Here is a 24,641-nt window from a genome sequence, read left to right as displayed (position 1 = left end):
GCAACTTTCAAAAACCTCCTCCAGAAGGCCACCGGACACCCCAGGAAAGGCCTCGGATGTGGGGTGGGGAATTTGTGCATGCACAAATGCTGCATTGTGTGCAACATGTTGTCTGAGACCTATGCAGCAACATGAGAAAGGAGGTATTTCTTTATTTATTTATTAGAACATTTCTATGCCGCCCCTTGCCAGAGGTACTGATATATCTGTTATTCATGCTATCTGGGTTTGTTTGTTTGTTTAAAACTTTTCTAGACCATCCCATTACTGAAGTCTCGGGATGGTTTAACAATACAAAATGTAAAATAAAACACAGGCTTAATTTTTTACAAGCAAAATCTTGCATAAGTGGTATATTCAATGTGTTCATATCATTCTGTATGCTTTTCCTAGGAATTCCTTCACTTGAAGAAATGGTCAACATTTATTCTCGCTGCAGGGCTACAAGCTCTGCTTTGCCCAATCTGAATTTCTTTCTTGCTCTTTCATTTTTTAAAATAGCTTCAATAAGCCAGGTAATATCTCTAAGCTTTAAATATATTGACATTTTTAATGTTTTTTTCAGGAAGAGGTACTGTACATCTTAATCTTCAGTAAAGTCATGGAAATTTCTTTTGTATGTGCAGTTGAGATAATTGTATATTCCTTTAGCTAAGGACAGTTCACTGGATTTTATATTTTATCAGTTATTTCAGTGGAATAATTGTTTGTTTGGGATGCATTAACTGTTGTGCCCTTAGGGAATCACAACATATAATATCTTTTCTAGATTATCCAACAGATGAATCTCAGTCACTGCTTCAGATCTTGGTGGAGAGAACCAGTAAAAGGGTTTATAGCCTTCTTTTGCATTTTTAATAACATCTTTTAGTAACATCTTCACAAACAAATCAACTGAACATGTGGAAACTGGCAACTGTTTTGAATTGCCAGTTAAATTACAGATACCTATTTTTCTTTCGTTCTTCAGGGTGTATATGCCAGATACCTCCTGGGAAATTCCGCTGCGGAAAACAGTGTTGAATTTGGCAATTTAGTGAAACCATTGGCAGAAACTGGATTGCACTTAGCAAAACAGTAAGAACCGTTTATTCGGAAAATGTAAAAGACATCACTTGTTTGTTCTAAGTGAAGGTGCTTCTGGGCAAAGCTCTTAGTGTGTAGTTTGCACTTCCTCTTTCCCATAATGTTGATGGGGGTGGGGGGCAGACAATATCCTGTAATCCACCTGTGTGTTCCTATCATTTCTTCTGTCCTCTTGTTTGCTTGCCATGGAAAATCTGCTGAGCAGAAAAAGATGGAGTAGCTACACAATGTCTTCTGACTGGTAATGCTAGCAGCCCTCTTAAAGCACCCCAACAGAGCTTGAAGTATCTGTGTGTGTTTGTGCATGCGTAGAACTGCAACCTACTGACTTAGTTGGAGTAAAACTGGCCAGCATTTGAACCGAACAGAATTTCTTTTAGTTAGAACAGGGATCAGTAACATGCTACTGAAGAGCACCAGTGTGCCCCCAGAAACCTAATTTGCTGCCAAATGAGCCATCCCACCCATCCCAATGTTTATTTTAAACATATTCTTGTATTTTTAAATATTAGCTATTCAATTAGCTAAGTTCAAGGCTGCATTAAGTTCCCTTGAATGCATCTCAGCAGGTTGCTTGTTCTTTGTGGTGGCCTTTTCATAGTTAAGCCATGGACCATTTCTCAAATTTCCAGATGTGCCCACATGCCCCAAAGGTTCACAAACTCCACTTAGAACTACAGTTATATAAAATGGCACAGCCCACCAAGTGACAAAAATTGCCCACTTGTATTCATTCAAAGAACATCACAGCTTCTGCTCATAATCCTCCCTTGCCTGCCCACTGCTTCTCCTGTCTTTTGTTTTTTCCCCAAAGAAATTTGTTACAGAGAAAAAGATGGCCATCCTGTTGGTTGTGCTAAGTGCCCTCGGCCTGAAAACACTCTTTACCCAAAGGGGAATGTCTCATTACGTCTTGCAAAACGTCTCAATTATACTGATTCACCAACCTGATGGATGCTTCAAAATTACCCTTCTGCAGACAATATTGGTCCTAAAGCAATAGGACAACAATAATAGCAAATATATTACAGCTTGGAGGGCGTAACACATGTAACAGAGAGAGAGGACTTGTGGTCCTCCAGATGAAGTGGCCTGCACTTCCCATCAGACCATGGCAGCCTAGCAGCAGTACGGGATCATGGGAGCTGTGGTCCTCAGGACATTTTGGCATACAGTTTGCCCACCCCTGCCTTATGCAGAGAGAATAAACAATGAGAAATATTACTCAGCTTCCCAGCAAAACTAGTTGTCTTTCACCTCCTTTAGCTCTCCTGTGATGGAGGCTCCCTCCCTATAAGGGCTGAATCAACACATTCAAGGGGATTACACATATGTGTATGGGTTTGCTCTTTCTTTAAAGTTACCTGCCTGCAAAGTCTCTTCTGGATTTTCCTCATAGAACATCTTTTATCACTGGCATTGCTCCTTGCAATAAAGGCGAATTGTTCCGGCAATCTAACTATGGTAGGGAAGTCCTCCAGAAGGTGAAGAATTTTATGAAAAAGCATGTTTTTCCAGCTGAAAAGGTGAGACATACGAATAACATTGCTGCAAGCAGACATGAGTAAAGATCCTGATATGACTTCATGAACAGGAATGTGGCTTGTTTTTGTTTGGTTTTATTAAGATGAAAGCTAAGAAAGGCTCAGAGAGAAGGTCAAAGCAGGCCACAAATTTTTAGAACAGTCAATCCAACATGGTACTGAATTGTGTTTGTGATTAGAAGACACTGATATTAACCCTTAGTTGCCCTTGGCCTAACTTGTCCGACATTGCTTGCACCATTCCTGGCAAGTGGTGTCAGCAGGAGGGGTGATTGCAGGAAAAGCACATCGGAATTAGTTGTGTAAACAGAGAAGTGAATGCCTCATCCCTGGCCTGGGCGCTTAGCAAAGCACTCTTTGGTGGGCTGCCTCACACAAGCCTCCCCCTCCAGTGAGGAATAATCAGCAATACAGTGATCTTCACTGGGCAGCTGCTGGCCATTTTAATTAATTTATTTTAATTTATTTATTCATTTATTGAAACACTTCTATGCTGCCCTTTGCCAAAGCCTCGGGGCGGCTTACAACACAATAAAATACAATAACATACAAAAATAACAATATAAAATTAAAATTAACAATATAAAATAAATAAAAAATATAAAAGAAGTCGCCCTGGCCAGATACATAAGCAAATATTGTTAACAATTAAAATGACGTTTAAATAAAAAGGTCTTCACCTGGCGCCAAAAAACAAATAACGATGGCGCCAGGCGGACCTCTCTGGGGAGCGCATTCCATAGATTTCCCACAGTGCAATGCCCACAGGGTTGCATTAGTCCTCAATGAGAAATTAAAATGGTGACTCGCTCCTACAGCCTCCTGTTGGATGCACCCAGGGCAGTGGTTTCTGCCCTTCTTTGCATAATGTCACCTCTCCCCCAGACCATTCTCCCGCCAGCAGGGGTGAAGCCACTTCGGGTGAAACTAGGCCCTATTTAACATTTATGTAGAATATGTAATGTCTTTGAACAACATCCACTAGTACAATATGTAATTCAATCAGTTCCTAACTGCTTTCATCAGCTTTTTGCTGTGAAGCAAAATAATGGTGCTCTTTTTGCAAGTCAGCCAGTCTGTAGGACATCAGGTGCCTCAGTTGAGAGCAAGTGATAGCATTGGACTCAGAAGATTTGGGTGTGAGTCCCCAGTGTGCTAAGAAGCTCTGAATGACATTCACACTCAGTGTTGATCACACTAACCTACCTCACAGGGTTGTTGTGAGGTTAAAATGGAGAGGAGAGAACCATGTGAGCTGCTCCTGTTTCCTTTCAAGAGAATAAAGCTGTGATATAAATGCAATAAAAATAATGAATATGTTCACAATATTTATGGCCCTTCTAGTTACTCATAGTGTCTCAATACATGAGACAAATAAATGAAATAAGAGCATTATAGTAAACTAGTGAGGTTTTATGTAGATAAATACATTTGTACAGATATATTATCATGTGTGTGTTCTCTATTGGTATTTTTCTTTTATTAGGCAATGTTGGAGTATTATACCAGAAATAAAAATTCACCAGATGTATGGAAAAAACCTGCCGTGATTGAAAGACTGAAGGTACTCATTCATAGCATAATAACAGGAAAGACTCATGTGATGGTGGTCCTGCAAATATCACTTGTGGAATAGTTTGTGGCTCTTCCTTAAAGTTGCGCAAATGTATTTATATATTGCAAATTGTTACAGAAATGAAACAGAATAAATGTCATTGAAAAAAATGCAAATGTTATAGAAAGTGACTGTGACCGATTTGTTCATTCCTGGGTAGCCGTGTATATGGATGAGATAATGAGACACCGGGTTCCATGTAGGGATAATGGCGGAAGTTACTGTTTAGGATATAAGGAGGAAGTAGGAAAAAAGTCTCAGGACAAAGAGATGGTTGTTTATTTTATTTTGGTCACAGGCCAGCAGCATGCAGTATATTAGTGGTAAAATGTTAATACAAGAAAATCTATAAAAGCACAAAACCAGTAATTAAAAATAAGTACTAAACATGCAGTAAAATCAATCAGTGAATTAAAAGAATCTCAGCACAGAACTAGATTAAATTATTACAATTTATTAATACCCATCGGTCTCAATTTACACAGATTCATTGCAGCTGCACAAAAGTCTGCCACTTTTATAGTGACTTTTGGGTCATTATCTGATAGTAAATAAGCTTGATGTCCTTTGGCTGCTCTTCCTGGGAAGTGTTATGTGAAATTGAACTGATTTCAGTACAGCTTAAATATGTTTGGAATTCTGGTTGAAATGTTAAAGCACCCTTCCCCATCTGTTGGCCTCCAGAGTTTTGGGATCACAAAAGATTCCGTACAGCCAATGGGCTGTTTATTTGGGAGTCATGGGAGTTGAAGTCCAGGATATCTGGAGCTCACCAGGTTGGACAATGGCTGTGTTTGAATAACCACTGAGAACTGCAGTCACACCTCTCCCTCCTTTCCTCAGGAAAGGGCCAGAGCAGAGGGTCTCTGGAACCTTTTCCTGCCAGCTGTTAGCGGGCTCAACCAGCTGGACTATGCATTAATAGCAGAAGAGATGGGAAAGTGCTACTTCGCTCCAGAAGTGTTCAACTGCCATGCACCAGGTTGGTGAAATTTCTATTGTCTTGCCCTGCCAAAATTTTAAAACAATTATGTTGGGTTGGATCCAGGCATAGTTGTGCTTAGAAGAGGCCTAATGAAATCCATGGGACAAGTAAGTCATTCTTACAAGTAACTTGGGTTCCATTGATTTCAGTCGGTCTGCAGTAAGAATGACACAGTCTAGTTTCAATCCATTTCTACTGGGTGGAATAGGAATGGCAATAGTGACCTTTCTTCTGCCCCCCAGACACAGGAAACATGGAAGTTCTGCACTTGTATGGAACAGAAGAACAAAAGAAACAATGGCTGGAACCTCTCCTAGAAGGGAAAATCAGTTCTTGCTTCTGCATGACAGGTAATTGTTTCTTTGTTTAGAACTACAGCTATTCACATATAGCAAGGAGAGAAACAAATCGCATTTTTTAAAAATACAAATTGAGTTCTGATAACCTGGGCTAGCCTACCTGGCGCCAATGTTGTCATCTTTTTGGTACCAGGTCGAGAATTTCCTCTACTTCCAAATGTTTGAAGGCATAGAGTGAACTATTTATGAATGGAGTTGCTTTCCTATGGTCTGTACTGATGTTTCATTAGATTTGAGTATTTTAAATGGATTTTTTTCTTTATTATCATTTAATAATGTGAATTGCCTTCAATCTATTTAAGAGAGAAGAATCCCTAAGAAATTCCATACTTATAAAATATTGATAATAATTCAGCCCGGTCTCCAATAATCTCTTCCTTCTTCACCATCATGCATCTTTCTGTACCACATAACTATTAATAACATAAGCAGCATTTCAAAGCCAATAATGAAACATAACAAATACATGCATATCTCCCTGTCTTAATTTCCAGCCAAGGCAATGCTTTCTAAGTTCACCTTAGGTAAATTTGGAAATTACCTGAGGAGGTCTCCCGGAAGAAAATAAACCTTTGTAAAACTTTTAATTATTATTTTACCCCAATTTAGTCTGAGGGCTCAGAAACGGATGCCCTCCATCCCTCATGGATCCTAAACATCTTCCCCATTCACCCTCATCTCCCAAACACACACTCCCCTTCCTATCCAAGTGGCAGTGGGAAAAGGAGAAAGCCTTCCCTCTTTCTCCATCAGCCTGATATTTTGAGTAGCAGGGCCTTGGGGCATGTAGCCTGCAAGGATGTGAGGAGACCTACTGGAGTGGCCCAGTCTTTGCATCCTTGCCTGCTGTCAGGATGATGCAGAAGGATGGGGATGAGCTTCTGATGCTTCTTCTACCACCACTGCTCATACAAGAGGAAAATGCCATCAGTTTCTCTTGGGTTAACCTCAGTTCCAATGTTTGTTTTCTTCTTTCTATGTGATACAGAACCTGATGTTGCTTCCAGTGATGCTGCCAATATGGAGTGCAGCCTTCAGAGAGATGGAGAATGCTACGTAATCAATGGCAAGAAATGGTGGAGCAGCGGTGAGTAGAAATGTGTAGAATGACCGAAGCACAGGTTGTTTCTGCCTCTCGCTCTCTGCCTCCCATGTTTCTTGCAATTGCTACATGAGTACAAGAAACATAGGTTTGTTTTAGTGTCATGACTGACAAGCCTTTGCACTTTTATGCTACAGATTGTAGTATAAGCACTTACTTCACCTATGGAGTGGGTGCTGCTAGGCTCTTAAAAGATTCAGGGCCCAGTAAATCCATATAACATTTAAATATGTTGATTTATATCTTTATATGCACATGCAGAAATTATTAAAATATTCATGTACATTTTGCAAGAGGCAAACCTAGCCAATTGCTCCCTTATCTCAATAATCTCAAATAAGATACATTCTTTAATTAAGTTGCATCCATTCTAAGCCAATGGAAAAAGTGTTTCCTAAGCTTCACTGTCTTGCAGGGGGAGATCTTTTGTGTGTGGTGGAGGGTGTCATGGCCTGTGGGGAAAGCAGAGTTGGCCATTCCTTCCCCAGGTGCAATTCCCCTTGACAATCAACCCTTGCAGTGCGATTTAGCTAAGAAAAACCCTCCCAGTGACACCAGTGGACACTCATGTTCACGAAACAAATCCGCCAAGTGCTAGGCTTCAGAATCCTTCCAGTGGTAGGACTTATGCCACTGATCCATCACCAAAAGAGAGGCAATGCCTTACCAGAATGGAGTAGCAAAGAGGATACAGATTTGCATACAGTGCATACCTGCTATATATGTGAGTACAAATGTATAAGTAATTCCTGCCATTTAAATGGAAACACAATACAGCTCTCCACTGGGGGAGGGCTATGATCAGGAGAGCTGTGTGCCCGCTCACACAGCTATCCGGGTGCTCACTGCTGATCGGCAGTTTCAAGACCTTTCTCCTTTCTCTCCCTTTTGGCGGATCTTTATTTTTAAAGTGGGCTTGGATTGAGCAGCCCTACAAATACAAAACTGTTTCGAGTGAATCAGGATGTGTTACCACTCTAAAATGAAGGAATAGACTTTGATGTTGTCTTTTTTGGGGATGCAACAAATTGTGTTGGTGTCTTTTTTGGGGATGCAAAAACCAGGCTGGAATCTGGCCCTCTTGTGCTTGCCATTCTTTCCCATGCTGGGTAGGAAGGGAGCTAAGCTAAGATCAAGTCCACAAACACACAGGAGTGTTAGCGGCTTCTTTGTGCAAAATACACAAAGTACATACTTAATTGCCCAAAATACCCAACGTATGTCATTTTTTGAGCAAAGTTCACAAAGCCAAGTGTGCGGAAACAGAACTCCACTTGAACTCACTTCCTGTTGGGCACTCACACAAATGCTCTGTGCAAAACAAACACAGGAGAGAGAGAAAGCAAGTTGCAGTCTAGCAAATTTGATGGATTCCCACCCCCAAATTCCTCACACATCTCTGGTCTTTTTGTCCATCATTCAACTACTTAAATACCATACCGCTTTCCTAATGCTATCAGATTCTGGTTAATAAATTGTGACTGAACTAATGCTGAGGTTCTAGCTAATTATCTGCATTGCTGCAAGGAGCAATCTCAAGGAACAACTGAAAATGGTGTGTCATTCCCCCCACCCCCGAGAACATAAAGTGGAGAATGCCCCATAGTCTGATGCCTTTGCTCTGTGTATTCTCAGGATCCCTGTTCCATATGATGAGTGAGAGAAGATGCAGGACTAGGGTGCTAGGAGAAATTTTCTGCAATAGAACATGCTTGCCATTTTAAAAGCAAGTTCTTAAATTAAATCTGTCTCACTATCTATTTGACCCAGTGGGCAAATGATCAGAGTTAGATTGAAAGTGAACTAAATTGAGTTGAAAATCACAGAAAACAATGATATATATGAATTTATGTAAATGTGTATGCATGTTTTTCATGAAAATAACAAAAACAGAACAATATATAAAGGAAATATAAGACAGAACAATATAAAAAGGAAACAAAGAAAAAGGTAAGATGATCGATATCTACAGTGACTTTTGTCTATATTTTATATATTGTATTGTATGTATAATACCCAGTATACAGAGAATTCAAAAATAGCAAGTTCAAAATCATTATACCAGCAGTTGAAAAATTCTTGGTAATACCAAAATTGCCCACTGATTCCCTTTTGCACTTTGCATTGAGACATTCTAAAGTCCACCTCTTTTAACTACATATATTTTTGAAGCAAAAAATCAAAAGAATATAACTGAGAATATAATTAAGTCAAAAACATACCTACGCATGGCTAAAACATGTTCAGATTTGAAAAAAAAATCACTGAAAATAAAAGAGATTGAATCCTCCTCTCAAATGATTAGCAGCTGGCATTTTACTGTCAGAATGTAAAGTAAAGAGTTGCATATCAAGGGGCAAATGCGAAAAGGTATTGCTATAATAAGGTAGGGCTTATAGCAAAAAGAAAACTGAAAAATGAATATGAAGCAGAAGAGAGTTTGGAAAGCTCAGAAATCAAAGACAGATTTCTCCATCTCTCTAGAGCCAAGCTGAGTCAGAGCAAAACCTTTGGACAGAGTAGAAATTTACCTCCACCCACCCCCCCTACAGGGACTAAAGAAGAAAAAGCCCGCTCCATGCCAATAGAGATTGTCTCTCTTTTCGTAGATGTTGTGCAGGAAGGGGAGATTTAGTGGGGGAAAGCAGGTGGTTGAGAAGGTTTAAATCAACTCTACCTGCATGTATTGGTCCAATTAGATCAAGATGGTCATGTGTCCTCTTCTACAGAGGGCAGTCCTCCATTGACGGGGCTGGCAGAGAAAAGTCCCGTCCAAGTCTGGTTTAAGGATGGAGAGCATCAAAAGGAATGCCGGGTCTTGCAATTACCCATTTGCAACACCTGCACTGAGCAAGGCCCGCCAGGACACCTGGTCACAGCCTTCCACACTATGGCCAGATGCACTATACTTTTATTTAAATTGCAATAAATATTCCCATATTTGCATAGAAATATTTACATCAGCATGTGAAAATTTTATGCAAATATCTCTGCTATCTGCACATTTGGTGATGCATGCCATATTTTTTGCGGATTCACAAGTTATCACGCTACTTATTCGAAAGTAAAAAGCCAGACTCACCTACACACTATGCAATTAATGTAGTATACAGTCTAGCTCTTCTCTCTCTCTCTCCCTCTCTCTCTCCCCCCTGGAAAAGTTCCTGAGTATTAGAAAACAGGAACAATTTTGCCAAAGAAAGGCCCTCTCACAATTTTCTCTCTTTGTTTTTAGTGGAGGAGTAACACTACCAGGCACCTTTACTTGGAGGGAAGAAATACAGTCCTATGCCTTTAAAAACAGTAGAAAGTCATCTGGTCTTGTTAGTATTTCACTGTTTCCTTTGTTTTAAGGACCAGACAAGGCCTGTCCTGCTGGCTTATTAATCTCCTATTGCATTCCAGGGACTTTCTCCTATATCCCAAGCTGAGACAGAAAAAGAAGTGGGTGGCGGGGAAATCCATGCTTCAGTAGACTTTCCTTTTTCCAGTGCACCAGATCCCCTGCCCCAGTCAGATCCATAGACCCTCCCAATAAAACTGTCAGCCTGGAGAATGAGAGCTTCTGTGGGTTTTTCATCACTGCACCTTAATCAAGTCTTTCTTTAAACTTTAAGTGCCTCTCTCATTTCTCCACCCCATTTGCACCTTTCTTTAACAGCAGAGGCCTCTACAGGTCTTCCCAGAAGTAAGTCCTAATGGGTAGTAGCCAATTGTGACTGAGTACTAGTGTTAATGCGTGGTTAATTTGCCAGAATTTTGCTACCAGAAGTAGGCAGCAAATAGTCGCTTTTCCCTTTTCTTGAACAAATGCTAGTGACATTGCACAGGCATTGCTTTATACTAGTGCAAAGTCATTACTGCCAGTGCTAGGGCTACATTGAATGCTACCCTCATAATTGAATGGGGCTTACTGCCAGCTGCAAAAAGTACTACATTGACCATGAGGGCAAAAGGAGGGCTTTCCAAAGTCAGAGTGCTTTTCCAAGATCGGAACTGGCTCACAGCCACATGTTTGTACCTCAAATGAATTATTCAAGATGAATATTGCAAGAAACAAGCTGAACTATTTCCTCTATTCATATATTACTGAATCATATGATTTGATTACATTGTATTATAAAGCAATAATGGAAACACCCAAGAGGACTTGAGAACAGATTGCTCCAGCTATGAACTTAGACCTGCTGGTTGAAGCCCAACGGACCAAGATGCCATTCTTTCTCACTGATCAAGGCCTTTCAGATATCACAGAATCAGTCCAGAACAACTAAACATTACGTTAGGGTGGACTGGGGAACAGTGATCTCCTCTTCTCTAGATAGTAAAACTGCTTGTTTGTCCAGTCGAATCTTCAGGGTCCATACAGATTTCTTCCGGCGCCATGCTCTGCTGTCTTCTCCACGAGGCACAACGTTTCATTATTTTAACCATATGCATTTTGAAAGAGGCCCCCATAAAAAAATACAGGATGGGATTGAGGCAGCAGTGAAACAAGGCAATGCTATTAGTCACCTGCAATGCTACATCGACAGCTTTGCTTACACTGCAGTTTGTAATTAGGGGGTGGATAATCTCGAGGGCTCTCCAAAGCTTGATGACATTGTAAGGCAGTTGGGTGATGATAAAGGCAGCAACAACCATGGCAAGAACTTTTAGGGACTTGTATTTTTTAACACTGGAACTCTTGAAGAGAGCTCTGGCCACAGCAAAGTAGCAAATTAACATGATGAGTAAAGGCAGCACAAAACTCAGTGTTATTTCCAGGATTTCAATGATGACTCTAATTATTTTCCCTAAGCTCTCAGGAAACATCTGAAGACATGCAATTCTGTTGTGGTGCTCCTTAACTGTGCTAAAAATTAGATCTGGAATGCTGAGTAACATGGCAGTTGCCCAGACGAATGAACATGTGTAGCTGCAGTGCCTCACAGGCCTTTGCTGGCGTTGGGATTTAACGATGGCGTGATACCTATCCACACTGATGCAGGCCAGGAACGCCATGCTGGCACTGAAGGTCATGGTGTATATTCCAAAAGTGATTTTGCACGAGGGAATGCCCAGTACCCATCCTTTTACAGCATTTGCAGCCCAAAATGGAAGGGTGGAAAGAAGCAACAAATCAGCAATGGCCAAGTTCATGATGTATGCATCCGTCTTGGTCTTTAGTTTTTTGAAGTAGGCATAGATTGCCACCACCAGGGAATTCCCAGCAAGCCCAACAAGGAAGACAATAGAGTAAAACACTGGGAGGAATGACTTACTGAATTTTCTCACCTCTTCTTTGGTACACAACAGTTCAAACAAAGTATAGTCTATAGTTCCATTAAACTCATCATAGTAGTAGTAGGAGTATTCAGAAGTATTAGGATAGGGTTCCATGGAATAAGCTGGCAGAAAATACCAAAAAGTTATTTGCCTCTTGAAACATATGTCACCAAGTTTTGAAATACAAGGTAATTTTCTTATTTAAATACTTGAATCAAAGACTTTAAAGGGATGCTCCAAAGCAAGTTTAGACTACAGCTCCCAGCATGCCTTGCCATGGCTGGCTGGGGAATTCTAAGAGCTATAATCCTTTTTCTTTTTGTCTACACATGTTTGGTATTGTGCTTTAAACTATGAAAGTGATGTGTTCAAGTCCTTTATTCCAAGTCTTGAGTCAAATCTCTATTTTCAAGTCCAAGTCGAATCTTAGCTCATTGCAAGAAAATTTCAAGTTGAGTCTTGAGTCTCAAGAGTCAACTTTAACATAAAAAAGGGAGATGGTGGTGGGCTGTGTGTGTGGGTGGGATGGGAAAGCTGTACCCCGCCCCCCCCCCAAAAGAGCTGGAACCTTGCCTTCCTTTCCTGTATCACCCCCCCTCCCCTTGTCCCACTCTTTCACTGTCTTCCTTGTTCCAAAATAAAAAGAGCTGAAGCCTTGGCTTCTCCATATCACACTGCCTCCAAAGGGTTCATGCCTGCCTGCCAGCAGATGCCTTCTGCCAAGGCTGCCCCAGGATATCCTGCCATACATTGGATGTTGGTGGTAAGCCCTGGAGTGACTTGGAGACAAAACAGCAGAACTCTCAAGTCAGTTGCTCGTTGCTCCCGAGTCAAGTCTGAGTCGAGTCACTGACACCATTTGAGTCAGACCTGGGAGCGAGTTGCCCCCCTCGAGTCCCCGACACTGATGAACAGATGAATCTCCCAGTTTAGCTTAGCTCCATATTTGGATGATTTAATCTCCTGAATCTTTCTGTCCTCAATATGAAGTAAATTGTCCTTTTTGGAGAAATTCTGACCCAGAATGAAACAAAAGGAAATCTCTTCACTAGCCATGGAAAATAAGCCTGCTAGAAAAAAGATGTGATGACACTAATGCACATCAGTGTGATTCAATACACATGGATTTGAACCCAGACTTTGAAGAGCAAAGCCCCCCAAGCTCTGGGCTTGGAAGGACAAATCAGTTCTGGTTTCCCCAGCATTCATTTAAAAAAAAAATACTCAAGAGCCTTTTGCCTCACATATGGAGAACATCATGCATTCTGGTAAATCCTTATAAAAACCACAGTGAAGCTAAATAAATGAGAAGTAGCTCAAGCACCAAAACTTGTGTCTATACTCTGGACCTCATGGGAAGTAATCTGCACATGGGCAGAAACTAGACAGTATGACAACCTACAAGAGCAGCAGCTTGATGCACAGCTGTCCAGGGGAGGAGCGGTTTGCCCTGCCTCCCCTCCCGTGCATACTGTTGGTGCCTGTCCTGGCCCTGCGACGTTGCTCCCAGGACTCCATCTGTGTAGTGGGGAGCAGCGGGGTCCCTGGCATTGCATTGGCCTTGTGACCCTCTGGGTAGTTCTTCTTGCATGTCCGCCACTCCCTGTCCTCTTGCTGACAGTCCAGGTTGTCCTGCCCCGCACCATTAGCACCCAGTTATGCTAAATGGAGTGAGTGGACATTAGACTCATGGCTGTTGTTTTTGGTGCTCTGATGCTAAGGAGGTCTGTATTGAAAGAAGAAGCCTCACTTCCAAAGAGGAGAGCTTGTTACACGAAGCAGTTACGATTCAGGCGGCAGCATTACCAGCCGCAGAGTTGTCCCAACCTTAGCTCTGAGTGCAGAATCGGCTGAAGCAGGAAGTCCTCAGTGGCTGCTGACCAGCAACGTTTTGTCCTTGAAGCTGTTCAGAGTGGCTCCTGCTCCAAGGAGCTAATTTGAGCCTGCTTGGCTGAAACCCAGCTCTGCTTCCTGACCGCTCTTTTTACTTTTCCTGAGCCTGCAGATGGGAAGATCAGTGCGAACCATCCTTTTCTCAGGAATCAGCAGCTACTACGCTGTTACAGTTAGGAGTTCCTGTCACATGCATCCCTTCCTGTGTTCCACCTGGAGACCTTTGCATTGCCTCAGCATGCTACTTGCCTCCCTCTCTTGACCTCACAATATTTGGACTCCCTCAGCACACCAGCTGCTACCCAGGTCACCTGTAAGGCTGTCATTGCATGACAGTGCTCCTTCCCCAGTTTTGCACCAGTGAATCAAAGGAATGTACTTCTTGCTGCTTGAAACAAAATCTGAATTCAGGAACTCGCTGTGCTCGCAAAAATTACTGTATCTCTGATCCAGGCGGAGAGTTCTTCTATGAGGTTGGTTCTCTCCAGCCTCTAGTGTATTCCTCCTCAGCTTCCTTTCCATTCCCCACCAACTTCTTTGAGCTACCCCTTATAGCAATCTCCCCTTAACCAACATTGCAAAGCCCTGTGATTGACTCCCAATTGTCCACTAGGAGAGGCAGCAGTCCCACTGTCCAGCACTGTTCAGCCTCCAGCATCCATCTAATTGTAGACCATGGGATTTCTTCCCTTGATCAACAGTTCCCTTTTTTTCAACATCCGAATGTCAGGAACCGAAAGGGTTGCGTCTGATTTAGTGTGTGTATATGCACTGGGAATTTCCAGCCTCCCTCCAGCCCTCTCTACAAAAGGCAGTCCTTAAAGGTTTTTAGATTTTTAACAACGGTGTGCTGTGATCTATATTTTCCTTAAGTTTTTATTATGATGGTGATGTGAACTGGGGTGAAGCTACCTTTTTGCTATCTAGGGCAGAAGAGATAGCATACCATTTAAAAGATTAGTAAGAGTTGTTGTTGTGAGGATAAAATGGAATGAAGAAGGTCTCCGCAAAACCTCCTTGAGTTCCTTGCAAAAGGAAAAAGGGTGGGATATAAATGCAGTGTAATAATCATAATCATAATAAGAATAAGAATAATAAAAATAAAAATAAAGCAATGGATACCTTGCAGAAATGCCACTAATTCCAGTTAAGTGCCAGTGGCTGTCTGCTTTGAACATTTGAAACTGAGCAGATGGGCACTGGGCGAGCAGCAGTAAGGCTCCCTTGCTCTAGGCAGCAAAATACATTGGTCTGGGAGTATCTAAAAACCCTGGAAAGGTGCTGCCAACTGAGCTTTCCTAACCTGGTGCCCTCCAAATTTGGCTGGGGATGCTGAGAGTCACGACCAACAAGTCTGCAGGGCACCAGCTTGGATAATCTAGTGTAGACAATATGGAACTTGATCAACCCATCTTTGATTTTGTGACTGGCTAGTTAAATGCCCACCTTGATGCTCACAGGGGTTCTTGATAATCTGTCCCTCCCTGTGACCATTAAGGTGGACATTGTACTAATCGGTCACAAAATGCACACTGTTAAAGCCTGTCCTCTTTCCAAATGCTGGCAAGTTTGGTAAGTTTCAAAATTAAGTACTGACTTACTAAGAAGAATTAATAACTGACCTGTGTCTTCTTTCAAGTAGCAGGAGCTGCAGTTTTGATCTCTCCTTGTGGAATGCTGCCTTTTGGGTTGACTCAAGATTTTTGTCTTCCTTCCAGCACCACCACGCCTTTCATTTCCAGTGCACAGCTATATTTTCCTTTAAACTCTTGTTTATTAGCAATGCTGTTGATTTCTTGGAAATCAGCAGTTGCATCTGAGCCACAGGAAACCTCTGTTTCTCTGCCCCAGCTCTGAGCAAAATTGTTTTTGGAAAGCCAGATATTGGCGTAGAATCCCCAGATGTGGTGGGCACAGGACTGAGGAAAGAATTCAGTTGGTGCTGTAAACCTAGTTTAATCCAGATGTGGCTTCCGCTAGAAAATAGTTCTCTTATACACTGAGTAACATTACAAATAGTAAGTACAGTCCCACCAGATGATAGCCCCTCTACCTCTCACTGATTGCTGTAGAGAAGACAAAGGCATAAATTGGTTGGATTGAGCTTAATACTCTTTTCTTTAATGGTGAAGATAATCCACTTAAGCTGCAATCTTGTACAATCTCCCTGGTTAGGGAGTGCTTGGAATTGCATGACTTTTTATCTGTTTGAACATGCATGGAATTGCAGCACTTGGTTGTTTCCCTTCTTCCTACTCCATTTGATTTACATAGCGATGTTTTTCTGTTAATGAAAAAGCATCAGCCTTGCCCACTGACTGAGGACATCTTTCTGGGTGCTTCTGCCCACTGGGAGCAGCTTTCTCAGTGGTGGGACACCATTAGTGAAATGCCTTCCCCAGAAAGCTCACCTAGCATGCACACAGGACTCTTTTTGGAGTTAGGCAAAACTAAAACTGACTTTCTTAATCACATCCCAGATGTTCATGAAAACCCTTGAGTTTCAGCCCTGAAATTCAGTCTCTTTTTAAAAAATTTATAGCTACATTGTATGTTTGTGTCTTTTAGGCTTCTGGTTTATTTTACTAGTGTAACTTGTGTAAGCAGTTTTGGAACATTTGATTTGGAATGGGTTTTTATTGTTGTTTTTACACATTTCTAAATAAATTAAAATCTGTGAGCTAAAATTAGAGGTGGAAAGTGACAATTCGCTTATCACGTGCTAGGACATGATTAACACGTTCAGTTTTACTTCAATTAATACAGTACAGTGAAACCTTATAATTAAAATTGGCAATTTAGCTAGTTCAAAACTTTGGGAGATCTGCTTTCTAACTGTTCTTGCAATCAAAAGGCATTGTGTCTCTATTCCATCTTTTCATCCATGGCAATTTTTTTCATTAAAATTGATGCACAAAGCACTGGGAAAACAGATTTCTACAAACTGAAGGCACTGTCATCTGGAGCTCCTGTGAAATCCCATAATGACCATTAAGGCGTTTCTTAAAAGCACTCCAGGAGCTACCTGTGTCTTTTTCTTTCCAGAGCAGGCACAGCAGGCCTGATCCTGATTCCTACCCCCATATTAGGATCCCAAACTGGATGGCCTCCCTGCTTCTCTAGAGTAAAAATTACAGGAAAAAACAAGGTGCTGCTGCTCTGTGTGGACTGGTTTGGCTCTCAGGTGGAGTGGCTGCACACATAAGCCTCCCCTCGACGTGTCCCCTGCATGACCATTTACATCAGTGAAGTCTGCAGTGCAAGTCCAACTGCCTTATTTATTTATTTATATTTATTTATATTGCGATTTATATCCTGCCTTTTTCCTACAAAGGGCTCAAGGCAGCTTACATGGTTCTCCTCCTCCATCTTATCCCCACAACAACAACCCTGTGAGGTGGGTTGGGCTGAGAGTCTGTGACTGGCCCAAAGTCACCCAGTTGGCTCCATGGCCGAGCGGGGACTCGAACCCAGATCATTCCCGTGCTGTATCACTAATTTTTAATTTAAGCAAATTATGAAATGTCCCTCCCAGGTTCATACAGGATAACCCAAACTCATGGTTGAGTATGTATGGAGCAAGGGGTGTCATTGAACTGTGGGTTGTTCTGAAGTACGGCTTACGTTATCTGACTACAGCCATGCTAGTAAACCATGAGTATTTATTTATTTATTATAGTTCTGTACTGCCAAACAATTGAAACTATCTAGGTGGTGCAGGACAGTTTGTATTTAACCAGCCATGGTTTATTAGCATGACTGGGTTTGGACAGCCTGATAACCCATGGTTCCATGTCAAGCCACACTCAGCCTTTCAGCGTGGGCAGCTGTATTGTCTGAGCCTAGTTATTGATCGTTGCTGGGTTGTGAACTATGAGTTGTCCACCATGGTCTGTTAACTTGGCTGCCTTCAGGCATCACAGTGAGTTTGTTCACACATAATGACAAGCCATGCTGGGGTGGTTTGTTGTTACATTTGAATTCAGCCAGCATGGATAAGGGCAGCATATTTGGTTACTGTGAATCCCCATGGAGAACCAACAGTCTGCTGTAAGGTTTCCTCACTTCAACATGGTTTGTCATTATAAGTGATTTCATTTACAAATGAAAGTTTCCGTTTCCAATGGTGAGTCAGGAGCAGCCGCTGACACCATTTTGTGCTGACCCTTTCTGCCTAGCAACTGCTGAGCTGTTGGCAGTGAGGTGCTGCTCCATGCTACCTGTCTTTCTTCCTGACATGTGCTCCCCGATGATTGGGCACCCCATCTTGCCATTGCTGCAATGCCAGCCTTGCTGAACCAGCTGCTATCAGTATTTACAAGTGTGTCTCAAATTAGCACCAGGTTCACATGTGCCAGTTGTCAAATCCAGTGGCTACTCACTCAAGCCAATTCAAGTAGTTTGGCCCTCTGTATCAGTGCCAGGCAGGAAAATCTGGTGGATTTCTGGCTTCACAAGAAGTTTCCATACACAAGGTTAGGGTCTCCCCCAGGATCATCTATCCTGATTAGTAGCTGTTTTCTAGGTTTCAGGAAGAGCAGCTGACTTGCTGGCTGTGTGCCACCAACTTCACCAGAGGTGGCCTGGCTGCATGCACCAGTTGCTGAGGAGCTTGGACAGGAAGAGGTCTTGCACCCATCCTGCTTGAGGGATCCTATGGGCAGCTGGTTTGTCACCATGCGTGCAGTGTGCTGGATTAGATGGACCTTTTGTCTGATCCATTTGATTTACATAGCAGGGCTGTTCTTATGTTCTTAGAGGCTTGTAGACCCATTGAAATGGATAGGATTTAAGCCAACTATGATTTAATTGGATCATTTCCTACTATGGATAATTTTGGATTCAACCCATTATCTTTTACATCACTTTGCTACCTGCTTTTTTAAACAGAATATTCTCACTGACTTGGAAGCAAGTTCTACTGATTGATACTGATTGCCAAGTCAGCCATCTTCCCCAGTGCTATAACCTTTTACCAAAATGTCTCATTTGTGTTCATCTTTTAGGAGCCGGTAGTCCAGATTGCAAATTTGCTATTGTGATGGCCAGACATAAAAATGCCTCTGCATCCAGGTAAAAAGCAAACTGTGGTATTTGGAATCTGTGGCACAAAGTGCACAGAGTAACAGAGAAATCTTACACGATGTTATTTCACCTAAAATGGCCTTTTACAACCTGTGCTCTTTCATCCATGGCATCAGGGCAGCCTGCAGGGCAAGATCTTGTAGAATGCTCCACCCTGCTCCTACACCACCGGCATTCTGGGTTGAGTGGGATCCTACTGCTTCGGTTCAACGGCCCTAAAGCAGTTGGGCAGCCTCTGTGGGGCAACAAGAACAGACTAGATGGAAGGGGTTTGGATCCAGATTTACTCTGGGTCAAATGAATGCATAGAACTGGATTTTCCCTTGCCTTCCTCCCCACAGGAGCCCCTTCAGTCCCCTTTATAGAAAGAGTTGGAAGACCTTGCTGAATGTGGTATACAGTAGTGTGGGGGGAGTACAAGGCTTCCTCTTGCTGGAAGTCCCTTTTGACAATAGCTGTTCTATTTTCAGGTGCTGTTTTAAAAGAAAACTTGACATTCAGCATCACCTTTTTGTTGTTTTGTTTGGATTAGGTACAAACAGCACAGTATGATCATAGTGCCGATGGATACACCAGGAGTCCAACTGATAAGGCCTCTTTCAGTCTTTGGATACTTTCGTAAGTTGGGGTGCTGAACACGCCTCCTTTGACTGGCCAGACTTGTTGAAAGGGGAGCCTGGCATCTTCCCTAGAGCTGGACCAAGCAGCATTTCTGTTACTGGGCCTGCACCTTGAGCTGCCAGGTTCCATCCCAACCCTGTGTTGTATATTTAAAGAGAGAAAGAAAACAAAAGTTTAAAATGGGCAACTCCATTGGTGGTATTATTATTTCATTTCTGTGCAGCCCCACAGCTGAAGCTCTCTGGGCAGTTAAACAAGCCACTGAAATGCAATAAAATATAAAAACAACAGCAAAAGCATTAAAAGCATTTTGTTGTTTTGTTAAAACAACAAAAACAGACAACCACAAAGAATGTTCTGCAAAACACCTGGGATGGGTAATCTCCCCTAAGCCCCTTGGTGGTTATAAAGGCAAGGCAGCACTTCTGGTTCTAGCAATGTGAGACCGCGTCACTTCACTGTAGGGGTAGCTTCCTGCGGATGCCGAATACAGGGGTAGGCTGCCTACAGCCTTCAGTGTAATTTTAGGTTTCGCTTGGCCCAATTTCAAAAGTCCTCTACAAGTGATCAGACCTCTAGCAAGAGGAACTTAGCCTTCTGTTGGCAACATGGCTGGTAGAGCAGAGGAAGGAGGAGGTAGAGGAGGAGGAGGAGAGAAATCAATGCTCATTGCCATCCTAAGGTCAAAAACTGTAATAAAGTCATCAGTGCTCTGTAGTGGTTTTTTTGTTTACTGCATTTTGTCTGTTTGCCCATAGGATGGCAATCAGCATAGATTTCCCCACCACCACCACCACCCAACTTGGGGCTGTATCTAGTACTGGGCTAATTTAAACACCATTCATTTCAATAGGACTCCTCTAAATAGGATTAACATTAGATACCTACTTTTGTGATGTTTGCTTGCTGTGCATCATGGGCTGGACCCAATCTGTCTGATGCTTACAGGAGACCCACTGAAAGGAATGGAGCTTAAGTTAGGCATGATAGATTCCCATTGATTCCACTGGGTCTACTCCAAGCATGACTAAGTCTGGCTCTAACCCTATACGGAGAGAATAGGCTGCTGCTGGCAAAGATCCTGTATTTTTTCTCATGATTGTTGCTGACTGTGCCTCTCATTAACAAGCCCCCCTCTTGTTTTCATTGCTCTACAGATTATTTTCATGGTGGACATTTTGAAGTGCATTTTTACAATGTTCAAGTGCCTGCCTCCAATCTAATACTTGGTGAGTCACAACTTTGGGTTCTCTGGCAACCCCCAGGAGCCCTGCAAACATTCGCTGGTGCGATTGCCTAGCTTAGCTCACAGTGCCAACCATTAGGTAGAATGAACAAACCACCCCCAGTGGTGGGGAGCAAACTGTAGCCCCCCCTCCCCCAGTCATTCCCCTGGAGGCCGCCAGCAATTCCTTCCTGCTGATGACACAGTTATGACTGCCAAATGGAAAGCAGTGGCCACTGTTCAGCCCCGTTCTGGATGGAGGGCACCATCCTGTCCTTTGCCTCAGACAGCAAAGCATCTTAGGCCAGCCCTCTACCACAGCCATGGCAGAAGAGCTTCGGCAGGTTGACCCTCTCAATGGGGAGGCGGGGCTCAATTTGCTATCCTGGTGGCATGGAACAGTTTAAAGGCAATGAAGGGCCGTTCTGGCTGCTGTTATGCAAAAAGCTGCGAAAATACTTCTCGAGTTAAACAACCAAGATGGCCAACAGAGTGAGGCGATTCCTTCATTTATTGCAATAGACAGGGAGAGCCTGCTGTATCGGAATCTCTCCAAAGTACAAACACACAAAACAGCTCCTTTACCCCTCAAGCCGTCTGCCAAAGTCCTTCCCTTTTCCCTCATTGGGTAAGGTAGTAGGAGGTTACAGTCTTTCCATCAAATACTACATATCTCCCAGCTCATCCCACTATATACATCTATGTACATACATCACATGTGCATTATAATTAGCCCATTGTCTATTCAGGTTGTGTGAGTTATTATTCATCAACTTATTATGTCTGTGTGCTTATAACTACAAGTTCACTCCTCTCTAACTTCACCTTGCCCTGTGACCCCATGTCTCATAAAACTACTGGGAGGATGAGACAGGAAGTAGCAAACTTTCTTTCAAGCCAATTATCTTTTTTTCTCCTCCACATTCCTTCAAACAGGCTTCTTGGCTTGGTTATCGGCTTCTTTGTTTCTCAATCACTTAACTACTTCCTTCACTGTGGATTTGCACACTAAGTAGAAGTCCTGATGCATGATGCTTATAGATGTTAGAAATGGATGAAGTGAACTGGAATTTCAAACATATAAAGCTGTAAATTCCTTTCTGAATACGGAAGAGAGAAGTTCATCTGTAAAGGCAACAGCAAGAGTTGTAATCCTAATGTGGGCATGATCTCCTTTTTGCCTTATTTTGCATCCATTGCCATTCTAGCTCATCTCCGTTACACTAAGCCCTTTTTGGAAGATGTGGGAATGCTCACTCTAGCAGTGCAGTCGGAGGGAGCTCAGCAGTCCCGTCATTTGGCCTAATGTATAAGATATAGACTGATAGTGCATTCCTATATTTGTCTACCCAGGTTTGTGAGGTCAGTGAAGCTTGGAGCAAATTTATCAGGACAGAGGTGCAAGACCCACTTGAACACAATTAGGCCTACGTCTGAATAGACCCCATTATCGCAGTGTAAAAGTTTGCATGCAGAATATTGTCGGTTGAGCTCCAAGCATCTCCATCTAAAGCCAAAGTGAGCACTTACCATCCTTCAGATGTTTTGGCAGTTCTAGCCATTTGTGCAATATGCCCAAAACAACTGGAGTGCCATAAGTTGCATAGCTGATCTTTCAATATAATCCTATGCATATTTAGACAGAAAAAATCCTACAATTCCCAGCATTCCCTAGCCAACTATGCTGGCTGAGGAATGCTGGGAACAGTGTAGGATCTCTTGTCTATCTAAATATGCATAGGATTGGCTTCTAAAGGGGAAAGGTAGCAAGAAATGGGAAAGGCTGGGTATACAGCAGCTTTTGGTGTTCCCAGTAAAATTCCAATGTGCTTGCCCATGGAACAGTGCTGACTGTTACATACTAGAATTATCAGCACTCAAGCAAAACCTCTTTCCAGAAAGGTAAACAATAAATATGGAAGATCTGAGTGCTCTCATTTCATAATACAGGAGAAGGAAGAGGATTTGAAATTGCTCAAGGAAGACTTGGACCAGGCCGCATTCATCACTGCATGAGATCAATAGGGGCAGCGGAAACTGCTCTACAGATCCTGTGTGAGCGTTCAGCTCAGCGAGTGGCATTTGGGAAGAAGCTGTACCATCATGTGATTTCTCTCTTTCTCACATTATATTGCCCTCCGAATGCATAATCCCCTTTTTTCTGGCTCAAGGGTGCATCAGATCCTGGATGGTGGACTTCAGTACCACAAGAGGAAGCTGGATGGCTTCTGAGCAATGGAGTACCTGAAACCCTCGTACAAGGAGACTATAAAGTTGGAGACTAGTTTGGAGTTGCCATGGAGGCAGGAACAGGGCAAAAGCCTGCTTACATGTTCCTTGCCTGCCCTGGGTAGTGGGAGGATATTTTCTGAGTACCAGATTGGAATTGGGTTGACCTGCAGGGCAGAGTTCCATTCATGAAGGTGTTGCCACCCCATTAAGCTATAGCTGTGCCTGCAATGAGGGGAGTCCCGGGTTCCCATGTGTAATGTGGTTTGCCTTTCTAAGGATCTGTAACCCTTATGAACATAACTATTTGATAGCAGAAGAAACTGTAAACATAGAAGAGCCCTTTGAACAAGCCTTCTTGGTTTTGCTGCTTGTAGCTAAGGTGCTTGGTTTTGTTTTGTTTTGATATGTTGGCTTATTTCAGTCATTCAAAGCATCTCCAAATGTAGTGGGGGATTTTGTAGCTATTTAGATCAGTGATTTAGGGAACCTACTAGCTTTCAGTGAGACCACTAGTAGAGTTGCAGTAATTGGCTGTTTTCATTGCCTTTGTTTTGTTTTGTCTTTGCACCTTATGGTTCTACAGGAAGTTGTTGCTCACTGGATTGCTGAAAGCCGCATTGCTATTGAGCAGGCAAGACTGCTTACACTGAAAGCAGCCAGCAGAATAGACACACTGGGCAACAAGGAGGCCAGGAAAGAGGTAATGGGACGAACTAGTACAAAAGATGGGGAAAGAGAACAGCTTGCCAAGATATATACTTATCAGAAACTCCTTGCTCCTTCGGATAATAAAAAGGCACATTTTTATAACCATCTTGGTGTATTTTGGTAACTGTAGTCATAAGAAACTCAAGTCCCATAAATTTCAGTGGGTGTACTCTAACTATAACCAAGTCTGGATCATCTATTGCAAGTAGGACAGTCTGGATCAAACAAAGTAACTCTCTGTGATTTTCACGGTAAGTTTATACACTTGGCAGATTGGTACAGTGCTGCACCTGCAAAGAAATGGTTAAAGAAACAAAGAAAACTCGAGCAGTAAGATCTATCTAGCAATTTCTTTCTTCCACAATGCCCAAGGAAACATACATGGCTCACACCTATGCATCCTGCCCTTACAACAACCCCGTGAAGTAGGCTAGTCCAAGAAAGATAATGACTGGCCAAAGGTGAACTTCATGGCAGAGTGGGGATTTGAACCCAAATCGTTCTGGTCCTGGGCTAAACACTCTAGCCAGTCACTCTATATAATTTTATAGAGGTTCTTTGTGGCTGCCTCTACGGTGGAACTCCTGAAGAGTTACAAATAGAAAGGTTGCGTGTTTTAGAAATCGTTATTTAAACCTTCTTGTTTGAGTTGGCTTCTCATGACTCATTATGATTTGGTTCATGACTGGGATTTTTCTTTCATGTTTTTAGAAGTCAGCTTTTGTAAACACAGTAGACATATCATTAGCCAGCTGCGCCAAGAAGTCAGCTGAGTGTTGCTACACATTTTGCTTTTTACCCAGAATAGCTCTGGGAGAGGCACTTACAAGCAGCAAATTCATGTGCAGCTGTGGCAATCTTCCTATTTATTGGGCATTCAGAATTTTGATTTTTGGGAAGCATCTTTTGTTCCCATAC

At 42.4% G+C, this 24,641-nt stretch overlaps 2 protein-coding genes across 4 annotated transcripts in view; one reads left to right on the top strand and one right to left on the bottom strand.

Annotated features, from left to right (window-relative positions):
• ACAD11 (acyl-CoA dehydrogenase family member 11) overlaps positions 1–24,641 on the top strand; it is a 42,180-nt gene that overhangs the window by 14,876 nt on the left and 2,663 nt on the right. For 2 of the 3 annotated variants that reach the window (XM_044455966.1, XM_044455949.1), the window contains 12 exons: positions 394–515; positions 971–1,077; positions 2,447–2,612; positions 4,117–4,194; positions 5,089–5,227; positions 5,473–5,580; positions 6,578–6,676; positions 18,859–18,925; positions 19,470–19,555; positions 20,716–20,787; positions 22,734–22,888; positions 23,599–23,715. In XM_044455966.1, coding sequence (XP_044311901.1) covers positions 394–515; positions 971–1,077; positions 2,447–2,612; positions 4,117–4,194; positions 5,089–5,227; positions 5,473–5,580; positions 6,578–6,676; positions 18,859–18,925; positions 19,470–19,555; positions 20,716–20,787; positions 22,734–22,888; positions 23,599–23,715 — 1,316 coding nt within the window. The remainder of the gene's footprint in view (positions 1–393; positions 516–970; positions 1,078–2,446; positions 2,613–4,116; positions 4,195–5,088; positions 5,228–5,472; positions 5,581–6,577; positions 6,677–18,858; positions 18,926–19,469; positions 19,556–20,715; positions 20,788–22,733; positions 22,889–23,598; positions 23,716–24,641) is intronic. The other variant, XM_044455958.1, reaches the window with a different exon arrangement.
• ACKR4 (atypical chemokine receptor 4) lies at positions 11,006–12,073 on the bottom strand. Its single transcript, XM_044419015.1, has one exon. It carries the CDS (start codon positions 12,071–12,073, stop codon positions 11,009–11,011), a length of 1,065 nt encoding a protein of 354 aa, XP_044274950.1. The 3' UTR covers positions 11,006–11,008.

The sequence above is a fragment of the Varanus komodoensis genome, unplaced genomic scaffold (genome assembly GCF_004798865.1).
Source record: "Varanus komodoensis strain SLA01 unplaced genomic scaffold, ASM479886v1 scaffold10, whole genome shotgun sequence".
NCBI classification, from domain to species: domain Eukaryota; kingdom Metazoa; phylum Chordata; class Lepidosauria; order Squamata; family Varanidae; genus Varanus; species Varanus komodoensis.
This window is presented reverse-complemented; position numbering and strand designations above follow the sequence as displayed.

What these genes read in the sequence shown, in the direction of transcription:
- ACKR4 (XM_044419015.1), bottom strand. Translation starts at nt 12,073, where the DNA reads ATGGAACCCTATCCTAATACTTCTGAATACTCCTACTACTACTATGAT.